Below are 12,214 nucleotides of genomic sequence, written 5' to 3'. Positions count from 1 at the left end.
CTGTAGCTACAAATACTACATCGTTTTAGTGCCATGTAAAAAAAAAAAATAAAAAAATTGAAGATTTCAAGAATAAACACAAAATTCAGAGAATAAAATATTTTATTATTTTTTAGTTTGTGAACATTTCCAACCATCTTATCAACAGTAATTCATCAAACACGGATCAAATGATGGAGGAGAGTATTATAACCTGAACGATAGCCTATCCAGATGCGCATCTCAATGTAAGAGATGATTTAGGTGTCTGGATCACAGTGGACATGTACAGTCCAGACAGGGTCAAATACAGTGATCTGCGGCGTGGTAACAGCGCATTTAAAGGGCACGATTCATTCTCAGTGAATGTGGTAACATCCCCTCAGTTGTAGTATTGTTGAAAGACAAAAACTAACGGACCATGTCTGCGTTTCCCTATAATGTCGCAACTTAAGCATTTATGATCATTTTAACTAACGTTGCTCATTATTTTAAGATGGAGTAACGACTGTTTCTCAAACTAGCACGCAGATCGCTCGTTAATGTAGAACTTATGTTACGGGAGCTGTCCAGAACTTTGGCAAATATGTCCAGGAGTTTTTCTTCTCAAAATTTAAATAACGTGGAAATACTAACAAACACGGAAGTTGTCTGTAACCCTGTCAAGGCGCTGAAATGTATTAACTATTACAGAATTTAAATCACAGAAATAATGATGGCTTTATTAAGGCAGGTTTCAAATGTATTAGTTCTCCAATTCATAGAGATTAATGAAAGTAATGCAACTGAAATGCATATTCCATGAATGCAGATTATGTGCATCATAATAAGGGGCTCTCATGTAGCCTAAAGTTTTGTTTCTTTGGCTGGGACCTGAACAGTTGCACAAAGAACAGGATTAAAATGGACATCAGTACTGAACTATTCACCTTATTCAGCCCTGCCCCTTTTCAGCGCTCCACCCTTCTGTGTTTTGTCATCTAACTTCCTGTTAGTATTAAAGCTACTGAGAAGAGTCGATCAAAATGGATTGTGTGTGTGAGCACAGAAAGTATTTTTAAGAGTTGATGGTGTGAGTCTCCATCACCCCTTTACTATGTGAAAATGCTCGTGAGGTGTTTTTTCCGTCACTGTAAATGTGTTTTTCCAATACACACGAAGGTAAATTGGACCTGGCAGATCACATTCGGACAGCTAAACGGAAATAAAATGTTCACTTTCACATTTGTGTGTGTGTGTGTGTATAAATCTAATAGCACCACTCTCCCACCCCGGTTTAACATTCAATAGTCTAAACAATAACACGATGGGTGAATGACTCAAAGATGGTCAGAGGTGACTTACAGAGATATTTTAATGACTTTGTGTTGTCTCTCAAAGTTTCATGAGCACAGAAGAATATCAGTATATCCACAGTGTGAAGATCTTGTTTTAAAATCTCTCCGCTCTGTTTCCAGTTGTTATGACATCCCCTGAACACTTTAAAATACTCATGATAGCTTTTTAACTCTATAACCTGTAAATCCACTTCGCTAGCTAATTACACTTTGACATCAACACCATAGATATCTATATAGAACCGCTACAACGGAAGTTCAGAGACACAATTTTAAAGATGGCTGTGTGCTATTTTCTCTGGCGCATAAGGTGAATAGACCCATGTAAATGTAAATAGATCATCTGGTTACAGTACAGGCACTTGTAGCCTTCTCCTGAATAAACTCAATTTCCTACATAACCGCTGCAGTGTCCGGATACTGATAATAACTAATAATAACTGTGTTGATGCAGCAAAAGAATAAGGATTTCTATATCACACGGAATGAACTGCGCCCTGTAAACGTGCTCTCTGCGCTGGTTTAGTGCCCCATTCACTAAAGGAATTATGCAGATCAGCCAACAGCACAAAGGCTGCTATCAGTGGAGGATGCCACAGACCATCATATGTGTCTGGACTGTTTATGTCCACTGTGATCCAGACACCGAAATCAGCACATCTGGATATATGAAGCTATAAAGCTCATCTCCATCATTAGTGTTTGATGAATTACTGCTGATCTGATGGGTGGAAAATGTTCACAACATCTCTTCAAAAAAAAAAAAAAAAAAAAAACTTTTACTACATTTTAATACTTTTATTTGCAGTAATAGGCCGATCTAAATTGTGGTAGGCAATATTTGTGAATGAAGTGTAATCTACAATGAGCCTAATTTACATAGAAATGAAGCATGTTTGCGCTGAAAAGAATGACAATGACTTCATTTAAATACCCAAGACGCTTCACTTTGCTGTTGTCTACCACATCACATTATTATTTTCCTCAATCCACATGATTTACTCTCAGAATATTTTATATTCTCATAATTTTGACTCTCAAAATATTATGACTTTATTCTCGTAATCGTTGATTTTTAATATACAACAGATTTAATGTTAAGATTCTTTTTAACACACCAGCAGATGCTGAAGTGTTTCTAACTAAACTGATTTAGAGTTTAAGATCATTTAATCATCATTAAAACATCAATTAATCATCAATCGTCTTCATCTGAAAAAAACGCAACAAACATGAAAGACTGCACACAATCTCGTCACTTTAATTACGTTTTTGCCGTCAGATCGGGTCTGGAACAAATTCAGTTTTTCTGTCATGGCCAGAAAGATTGTTTAAATTACACAGATATTCATGTGGTGAATTTCTCTTTCATTTCATATTCACACATGAAGAGTGTCTCATTATTTCTTGACAAACTGTCCTGAGAGAAGAAACAATATTCTGTCCAATTATATTTTAATTTACTTTTGTAAGAATAATGAAGCCGCTGATCAGCAGAATCTGCCTCGAGAAAAAATGAACATTAATATTTTATCTTCAAACTGAAATCAATCCTGATCAAAACGATCACAACAATCAATCACAGTCTTGTACAGCACATGTGATGGTGATGTGATGTGATACTGGACATGTGAAATGTGATGATGAAGAATGTTTTGCTGTGTTTGTGATTTCTCATCTGATCTGCTGGAGGGTTAAATCAATATTTCCACCTACAGCTGCACACAAGAGCTCGACAATTAATCGTGTGTGTGTGTGTGTGTGTGTGTGTGTCACCTCCTGTAGCAAAAAAAGGAAAATGATGAGATCTGAAATCTGAGCAGTTAATGAACAAATCTGATGAACTTCTGCAAATGAACACACTGACTGACGGCAGAGAGTCCTTAAAGGAATAATTCACCCAAATATGAAATTCTGTCATCATTTACTCATCCTCATGTTTCAAACCTGTATGACTCTCTCTCTTCTGTGGAACACAAAAAGAGATGTTTAGCAGAATGTTCACGCTGCTCTCATTCTCCACAAAATAAAGTCATGTGATTTTGGAACAATATGAGGGTGAATAAATGACGACATTATAAAACTTTAATGAGTTTTACCTGAAGGCAGCGAGATATTCTGCGTCACCCATCGGTGGCTCCAGACCGCCAGTAAACGCCACATTGACATTGAATCCGACACCTGAGCCGCTGCCCACCTGATGAAGGTCAGAGTCACACTTGTTCACTGACCACATTAAAACATGATGACCTTCTGTAAAGATGCTTTGAAATTATGTATATTGTAATAAATATGACTTGACACCAGTCAGAAAAATAAACAGTCCACTTGATGATGTCATCCTTACAGTTTTACCTCTTCAGGAGCTCCGCTGCCCGGGAAGAAATTGCCATCGTCATAACGATGAAGTGAAATGTAAAGAACATTTGGATCATCGTAGAACGCTTGTTGAGTTCCGTTGCCATGATGAACATCCTGTGAACGTAATTTCATCAAGAGGATTCAGTAAAACGTTGTGGTGAGAAAATAAATTGATGTAACGTAATTCTTCAACAAACTCACCCAATCAACAATGAGAATTCTGCGGACGTTGAGTCGTTGTTGCAGGAGTTTAGCTGCTATGGCAACAGAGTTAAAGTAACAGAAGCCCCTGTGATTGGACGAGAGCATCAGGGTTTATTGTTTATTGATGTTTATTCATGAGAGTGACAGATTAATAACAGAGATGCATCTCACATCGGTGTGCTCTCCTCTGCGTGATGTCCTGGCGGCCGAACCACAGCGAAGCCGTTCTGAAAAGAAAAGAAAAAACAGCTCAACATTTAGACATGAAGAGTGAATCACATGATGAGATGAAACAGATCAGACAGCAACCTTCAGCTCTCCTGTTGCCACTTTGAACACAAGCTCGACTACAGAACCGACGGCTAAACGTGCGGCGCTTGACGAGTGAACTTCATTCCAGATCGTGTCGCTGTCCACCTGCATCACATCAAATACATCAGAAATAAATGAATAATTGAACTTGTCACAGCTCACATGCTGCGCAAACGACAGACACGTCATCCGTTATACTCACCCCGATACCGCCACATGGCAACCGCACGAACATTGACATGATAGAACCTGAGAGAGAGAATGACGTTATTATTCTTAAACAGTACTACACAAGAGTGAACATCCATCCAACTGTCCGTCTGTCTACCGATCATGTGTAATGTTATCTGAACATTATATTAGTATATATTGATCTGTAGGAGTTAGTGATAATAAATGTCTTACTGTCTAGTTTTTGTCGTAGTGGGTTTGTTCCGTACAGCATCACATGAGCTTCAGAATGAACTGTCTGTAGATCCTCTAATGAAGCTTTTCTTCCACGAATGCACTGACAGACAGACAGACAGACAGACAGTGAGAGAGACATTGAGCAATAGTGCCCTCTGCTGATTCAACAAGTGTCACATGTAGCTCTATTATTACATCATACACAGTTCACACTGATGATTTTTTTACATATCAAATTAATCACACCTCACACTGACTGCGCAGCCCCGTCTCCTGCAGTCGAGACCAGATGCTTTGAATGCGACCGGCATGTTCCGGGTGTGTGTTTGTGTTGCCGCACATGCATTGGTGCTTCTGCATGAGTGTGTCATAAACCAGACCTACACAAACACACAACAAACACACAAACATACGTATCACATATATGATGATTCACAATTCCAGACTCAGCAGACACATACATTATGACAGCAGCAAATACACATTATTAACTTATAAAATATATAAACTGATGAGCCAAAACATTATGACCACCTGCCTAATATGATGTCAGTCCTCCGTGTGCCACCAAAACAGCTTTGACCCGCCAAGACATGGACTCTACAAGCAATGGACGATATGTAAAATTTTTTGGGGAGGGTCTAATACATATGGGTCACTGACAAATAAGGTAGTCCAAGGTGTTAAAATGAGAAATATTTTAAAAATCTATTTTAAAACACTTTAAACACAACAATCTTTGTCCAAATTGGTTTCATACATTTTCTACAAAAAATTTTAAACTGAAATGAATCATATTTTTTAACACAATTCTTTCAATTCTTATTTTTTTAAAGAAATAACAATAAAATATTATTCTGCACTAGTCCTGCCAACATTTCTTTTTTCACGAATTTTAGCTTTTAGTGAGACTGACTTTTTTTTTACTCCAATAACCGAACTTTGGGCTGTTTCTATAGTTGTGTTTAAACTGCAAAGCTTAATGCACAGATCTGATCTTTTGATTGTATTTTCAAAAGTAGGCAAAAAGTGCTGGAAAGTGCAGATTTTTATTAACATTTCAATTCGCACAGGATTAATATTAGCAGAGGCTATTTTTACAGGCCGTGATATAGTAGGTAAACACGCTAATATTTACCGGCGCGGTAACGTGCAGTCCGGAAAAAGTTTGGGAAAATTACTGATGTTACCAATTCGCACAGGATTAAAATTACTGAGACGCCCTGGTAAGAAATTATTACAGTACCCCACGTCCCCATATAAAACGAATCCCTTCCAAATAGAAGTCAGTAGTGGTGGGACCAAGTCCAAACATTTAACGACAGAGTGGGTACAAAATTTCCGCCTCTACAAGAGAAACTTGTTTTTATGCGAGCTCCTACAGGCACGTCTGCTTCATAAGGACATGCCATTAAGAAAAGCCAGGGGGAATCGGATATATGCTTTTAGACATAGGTCAGATTACCCCCCGGACTTATTTAGATAAATAATGAATCTAGAGAATAGGTGGAGATGGGGTGGAGGAGGGATGTCAGGAGAGTTGTCACAGGAAGCAGGTAAGCAGCGGCTTATATACTCCTACTCGCGGGCTGTGTCAGATTAAAATTAACATGCTCCTCCCCAACCTCTTTTAATTAACTCGATGCACTGTGTGTTGTGACATTCCTCCCATAAGCATCATTAAAATTTTCTTTGACTCGTGCCACAGTAGACCTTCTGTTGGTTCGGACCAGATGGGATAGCCTTCGTTGCCCTTGCTCACCAGTGAGCCTTGGGCACCCAACACCCTGTCGACGGTTTGTGGTTTGTCCCTCCTCGGACCACTGTCAGTAGGAACTCACCACTGCTGACCGGGAGCACCCCACAAGCCGTTTCAGAGATGATCTAACCCAGTCATCTGACCATAACAATTTGTCCCTTGTCAAAGTCGCTCAGGTCTTTACCCCTGCCCATTTCTCCTGCCCATTCAACACATTGAGTACAAGAACTGATTGTTCACTTACCATCTAATCTACCCAGACCTTGACATGCGGCCTTGTTAGGAGATGATCAACGTTATTTGCTTCACCTGTGAGTGGTCATAATGTTTTGGCTCATCAGTGTATACATATGCTTTCCACAACAAAATGATACATTTACATTATACACACACATGATGTACCTGTGGTGAAATGAGTTTTGGAAGGTTGTTCTTGCATACTAATGAACGATGCAGATGCAGGAGATGACTGGGCCCTGGAAAGAGGGCGGTGACCTGGAAAAGTAATTGACACACCAGCCGCCTCCATTGATGCCTGATAGTTTTTGAGCTGATGAATTCTCTGCTGTTCCAATAGAAGAGCCTGCTACACACACACACACACACACACACATTAGTTTTTTTACCAACCACCACCACAAGAGGGCAACACAAACAACAAACAGTCTCTCTCTCTCTCACTGCCAGTTTCACAGTACTAGATCGAGTGATAATTTAGCACACATCTGGACTCTGTTTCTCACCTGTTTGAAGAGCAGCTCTTGTTCGTCCTCTTGTAGATCAGGAGGTTCTTGTTTAATGTTGATGTTCATGTGAATCTCTTGTGTCTGTGTGACGGCCTGTTGTTCTCGCAGCTCCTCTTCCGTTTCCTCCGGGTGAATCTGGTGCTGTCGCTCGCTCGGTTTACTCAACATCTAACAAACACGCACAGATAACAGAACAGTAAAGTATGGTCCCTTGTTTTTACCACATCTGATGTGAATACAGTTTAAGTCCTGAGCAGACGCTTTTTATATAAAACCTTTTTTACAGAAGTGTGTGTGAAATCAGAACATGTTTGTGTGTGTGACCTTGTGTGCATTCAACCAAATATTTAATGGGGGCCCAAATGTAAATTTTAAGTTGAGCACATGACCATCTCAGCAACAAGACAGCAGCTCCTGCAAAGGTCATGACCTTATTCTCTTCTCTGCTGTTGGTGGGCGGGCTCTTGTGAACCTGACAGTGACCAATGAGCTGCAGGCAAAAGAACAACTCTGATTGGTTGCAGGGACTGTCACTCTTGATGTTTATTGAAAGTGGACTGTACTTGGTTGTAGTTGACAATCTCTGTTTTCTGCAGACTGATGGGAAAGACCAAACGTTGAGTATGCCTCAGAGAAGTTCACTAATGCTGAAGTGTTTCCTCAGTTCATCTGTTCTGAAGTCAGCGCAGACTAAACCACCATCAGATCTGAATGGGATGTAACTTCCATCATCTATGTTGATCTTCCTTTAGAATGATGCTGAAGATTATGGCAACAAGAGAGACTAAACTGTTGATGATGAGGGACGTCTGTACAGCTGATCTCATCTGTGTGTCCTTTGAGAAGCTGTTTGATGACAGGAAAGTATTTTGGAGGACAGGACTGTCACAGACCATCCTGAGTGACTGTGTCAAAGTCCTTTGAGAGACTAGGGTCAGAGGGCATCATGTTTTGTTTCTGGCACTTTACAGAGATCACCAAGATGCCACACAGCTCCATGAACATGACTCTTAACAGCCAATACTGACTGAAATACACTTTTGTCTTTGAGACTTTTATGTGTGTTGAACTGTTACTGAATACATGCAATTTACACTGAAAATATCTGTGCTTGGCTGGCGAGACAAACAAGCATCCTGAACTAAAGTCTGGTACCATCCTGTCATCATGGCAACAGCTGCCGCATCCCAAATCAAACACACAGCTGTAACGTGGTGGCCAAACAGCAGAGGAACATTACTGACGTCAGAGAGTGTCTCGTGTTGATTCATCTTTATAGTCTTTTACAAACAAGTGTCTCTTTCCCCGTTCAGCCCGAGTTCTGCTGCCGAAAGATTGATGTTCAGTGGTGTGTGTTAAAATAAAGATAACCCACGCAGCGCCCTGAAGTTTTACCAAACGATTAAAGAACGAATCAAACTGAACACAGATTCTGCACAAGCAACACTGAGCATTCAAACAAGATTGTCTATTGTATTTGATTTACAGGTTTTGCTCCAGGACCCAGATTTTATATTGGACATCAAGTGGTGACCCAACATAGTAAAAAATGTAATCTGTATTTAATGTATCCTGGGTGGGATTTTCTTTTATCTTGCAGAGTTTTGTTCATGATTTTCAAGTAAAGGGCATGTATCAAGGGACTTTATTTTTACTGTTGATGTCAACAACTCCCCCCCTTTATATATTGAAGAGTCTATTTATTTATATGAGCCTATTATATTTTGGAGTTCCAGACTTTAAAGGCTTTTATGAACGTGTCCTTATATTTACAGCACAATGACATATAAACACAGGTAAGACCATAGATGGCTCCTCATTACTGTTGTTAGGTCATTGTAACTAGTCTAAAAAACAATAACAATAGGCTAATAATAAATTAGTATTTATGAACAAATAGTAGCCTAAACACATTTAGAAACCACAACTGCCACATCTGTTATTAAAATGAGCCCTAACAGATTCTACTTAATAGATTTACAGGGCTGTGAATTAAATTTGTACATTTCAGAGAGCTCAATAAAATATTCAAATCATATTTAGGTTGCATTTGAGGGCAAGATTTTTTTAATTGATTGTGTAATATAGGCACATAATATCAGAATATCGATCTCAGGGCCCTGAATCTAATCAAATCAACATCATATCGTGGCAGACTTTGAAGTATCGGCAAATATCAGATCGCAGGCCAAGAGAATTGATATAAGATTGTATCTTGATGAAACGTCCGATTTACACCCCTAGCTGCACACTGGTGGTGGTTGAGCAGTTTCCCCCTACATAATGTTGAGCACTTTGAGTGCCTAGAAAAGGACTATTTAAATGTAATGAATTATTATAACAAACATTAAAAAAATATGATCAAATATATTTCCTTTATACTTTGTCTCAAAGAACTCGCAAGAAATTGGTTCATCATTTATATTATTTAAATATATGCAAGTTAAAATGTTCAGTATTTTTTATTTTTTTTTGGCAGATAGAGTTAGACACATTTCTAAAGGTATAAATCTTTGATACAAGTATATGTTTACATGCCATAAAATCGGTGTACATGCTGTCATTAAAGACAAAATCTTCTGGTGTTTTCCGGTGGACTTTTTTAAAAATAGGATCAAATGGGCAGATTCAATTCATATCAAACTTTATTGGAAAGAAAAACTTAAGAGTACATTTAGTCATTTAGCAGATGCTTTTATCCAAAGCGAATTGCAAATGAGGAACATGGCAAGCAATTTGTCATACAAAGTTCAACAACATCTACACTGTTGTGCTGCCAAGCTCTCAAGGTGGCAGGAGTAGTATATGTGCTAGCACAAAAGTAAGTGCAAGTTAAGTTCAATAGTAAGTACAATTAGTGTGGATTGGTTAAGTGCTCGTGGAATAGATGTGTTTTCAGCTGGTTCTGGAAGGTTGAGATGGTCTCCGCAGGTCGTGTGGAGGTTGAAAGCTCATTCAACCACAGAGGAACAGAGAAAGTGAACAATCCTGAAATCGTGGGACCACCAGGCGTCACTCGTTCATAGACTGCAGAGAGCGAGTTGGAGCATAAACCTGAAGAAGTGAATTAAAGTATGTTCCATTGGCTGTTCTGAAGGCCAGAGTCAAAGCTTTGAATTTAATGTGGGCAGCTACAGGTAGACAGTGAAGTGAAATCAAGATGGTGGTGAGGTGAGCCCTTTTTGGTTGATTTGAAGACCAGATGCACTGCTGCATTCTGGACCATCTGCAGTGGTTCAATTGTGTTAGCTAGGAGGCCAGCCAACAAAGCATTACAGTAGTCCAGTCTTGAAATGACCAGAGCTGGGACCAGGAGCTGTGTAGCATATTCAGGCAGGAAAGGTCTGATTTTGCTGATGATGTAATACGCGAACCTTATCAACCGCCCGGTTTTGAAGATGTTAGCAGTGATGTTAAGCTGGTCATCAACCACCACTGCCAGGTTCCTGGCTGTCCTGGCTGGTGTTAGTGTAGTTGAACCAAGATGAATAATGAGGTTGTGGTCAACAGATGGGTTTGCTGGGGTCACTAGGAGTTCTGTCTTGGTAAAGTTGAGCTGAAGGTGGAGTTCCTTCATCCAGGCCGAAATGTCCGAGAGGAAGGCAGAAATACAAGCTGAGACGGTGGGGTCGTCTGGCTGAAACGACAGGTAGAGCTGTGTATCATCCGTATAGCAGTGGTAAGATAAGCCATGTGCCTAAATGATCAGTCCAAGTGATGTAGTGTAGATTGAGAAGAGGAGGGTTCCAAGCACTGATCCCTGACGAACACCAGTGGTCAGCTGGTGTGACTTGGACACCTCTCCTCTCCAGGAGACCTTGAAAGAACTGCCAATGAGGTCAATGCAATGAGGTCAACAATGCCAATGCATTAAAAGACACTATATATACACAGATATAAAACATTGAATGCTTGAAGTTTAAAATCTCAAACTATTATTTTCTCTTTTCAGATGAAAGTGAGCGAGCGTTTTTGGGGCGATGTGAAGAGTTAAAGTAGCTTGCCCGAATCTCTCCCACATCTGGTTCATCGTTTGCGGGTGAAGTTTCCATTCTCAGTGCAGTAAATCCGCTCCTGGGTTTATTATATGTGGGACATGCATTGCTCGTAATAAGTGTGCACTGCTACACACAATCAGTTTCTGTGCTAGGATGTGGAGTTGAGCGTGTACTGCAAATTTATACATGCCAATTTTAGCCACAGAAAGTGGGGGAAAACATTAGTGAAGTTTCAGGAAGTAAAAAAACAAAACAAAAAAACGGATACTGCATTAAATTGCATTAAACAAAAACTATTAAATCGCAGAAATTAAAGTTAAATTTCCCAGCACTAATTATTTAATATGAAACTATAACATTTTTGTCAAAATATCTGTTAAGAAATTTTATAAGGGTTATGTGTAATAAAAAAACAACAACCTTATTTGGCTCATGGCACAGTGTTGCTGTTTTCCTTGTCAGTGCTGGTTATGATGTCTTGGGGTGTCTACTGTTTAAGAGGTTTGACTTCCTCCATAGCGCTTTAAACTAGAACTTCTCACTAGAATTCAAAAGGGTCGCATCAGTTGTGTGGTCTTTGCTGCGATTGTTGAGGGAAGCCCGGTTAACGCAGACAGATCATCTGCTGAGCAGAGCATAGACACAAATTCTCCGTGATGGCTCGTGTCATATTCGCACGGAAACCAGGCTTCAATCTCACTGCAAAAATATAGCGTTGCAGACGAGAAACATATTTAACACGTATAAAGCACAGAACATGATATCACTATTAAATTTGTCTCCGCGCCCCAAAATTCCACCTGGGAAGGCCACAGAAAGGTTTTCAATGGAGGTGAGGCCATGGCAATCCGAACAAACCAGTGACCCACTTTTGGGGCATGACCAAAGAGTTAAGAAACACTGCTTTACAGCATATGAGCTCCAGACAGTAATCACTGCAGAGAAGGCGGGTCATTTAACCAACACTTACTCCAAAGCAATTTTCAGTGCAATAACAACAGGAACAGATCGCTTGAAGAAAGCTTGTGTTCCAGTGTCACGGACAGTTTGTGTCGTCCTTATCTGAACTCATGACCTTTGGACTTCCATCTCAGATCCTCATCTGTTGAT

At 39.7% G+C, this 12,214-nt stretch overlaps 1 protein-coding gene and 1 long non-coding RNA gene across 8 annotated transcripts in view; one reads left to right on the top strand and one right to left on the bottom strand.

Moving 5' to 3' along the window:
• LOC127445765 (histone deacetylase 4-like) overlaps window positions 1–12,214 on the bottom strand; it is a 48,134-nt gene that overhangs the window by 2,958 nt on the left and 32,962 nt on the right. For 6 of the 7 annotated variants that reach the window (XM_051706060.1, XM_051706065.1, XM_051706063.1 and 3 more), the window contains 10 exons: window positions 7,104–7,274; window positions 6,763–6,946; window positions 4,848–4,981; window positions 4,599–4,701; window positions 4,396–4,442; window positions 4,191–4,298; window positions 4,053–4,108; window positions 3,879–3,966; window positions 3,672–3,791; window positions 3,416–3,513 (listed from right to left, as the gene is read on the bottom strand). In XM_051706060.1, the coding sequence (XP_051562020.1) occupies window positions 3,416–3,513; window positions 3,672–3,791; window positions 3,879–3,966; window positions 4,053–4,108; window positions 4,191–4,298; window positions 4,396–4,442; window positions 4,599–4,701; window positions 4,848–4,981; window positions 6,763–6,946; window positions 7,104–7,274 (1,109 nt within the window). The remainder of the gene's footprint in view (window positions 1–3,415; window positions 3,514–3,671; window positions 3,792–3,878; window positions 3,967–4,052; window positions 4,109–4,190; window positions 4,299–4,395; window positions 4,443–4,598; window positions 4,702–4,847; window positions 4,982–6,762; window positions 6,947–7,103; window positions 7,275–12,214) is intronic. The other variant, XM_051706062.1, reaches the window with a different exon arrangement.
• Window positions 1–12,214, top strand: part of LOC127445801 (uncharacterized) — a 39,876-nt gene that overhangs the window by 27,069 nt on the left and 593 nt on the right. The window lies entirely within an intron of this gene.

The sequence above is a fragment of the Myxocyprinus asiaticus genome, chromosome 9 (genome assembly GCF_019703515.2).
Source record: "Myxocyprinus asiaticus isolate MX2 ecotype Aquarium Trade chromosome 9, UBuf_Myxa_2, whole genome shotgun sequence".
Classification (NCBI taxonomy): Eukaryota; Metazoa; Chordata; class Actinopteri; order Cypriniformes; family Catostomidae; genus Myxocyprinus; species Myxocyprinus asiaticus.
Note: the sequence above shows the minus strand (reverse complement) of the source record. Positions and strands in the feature narration are given on the sequence as shown.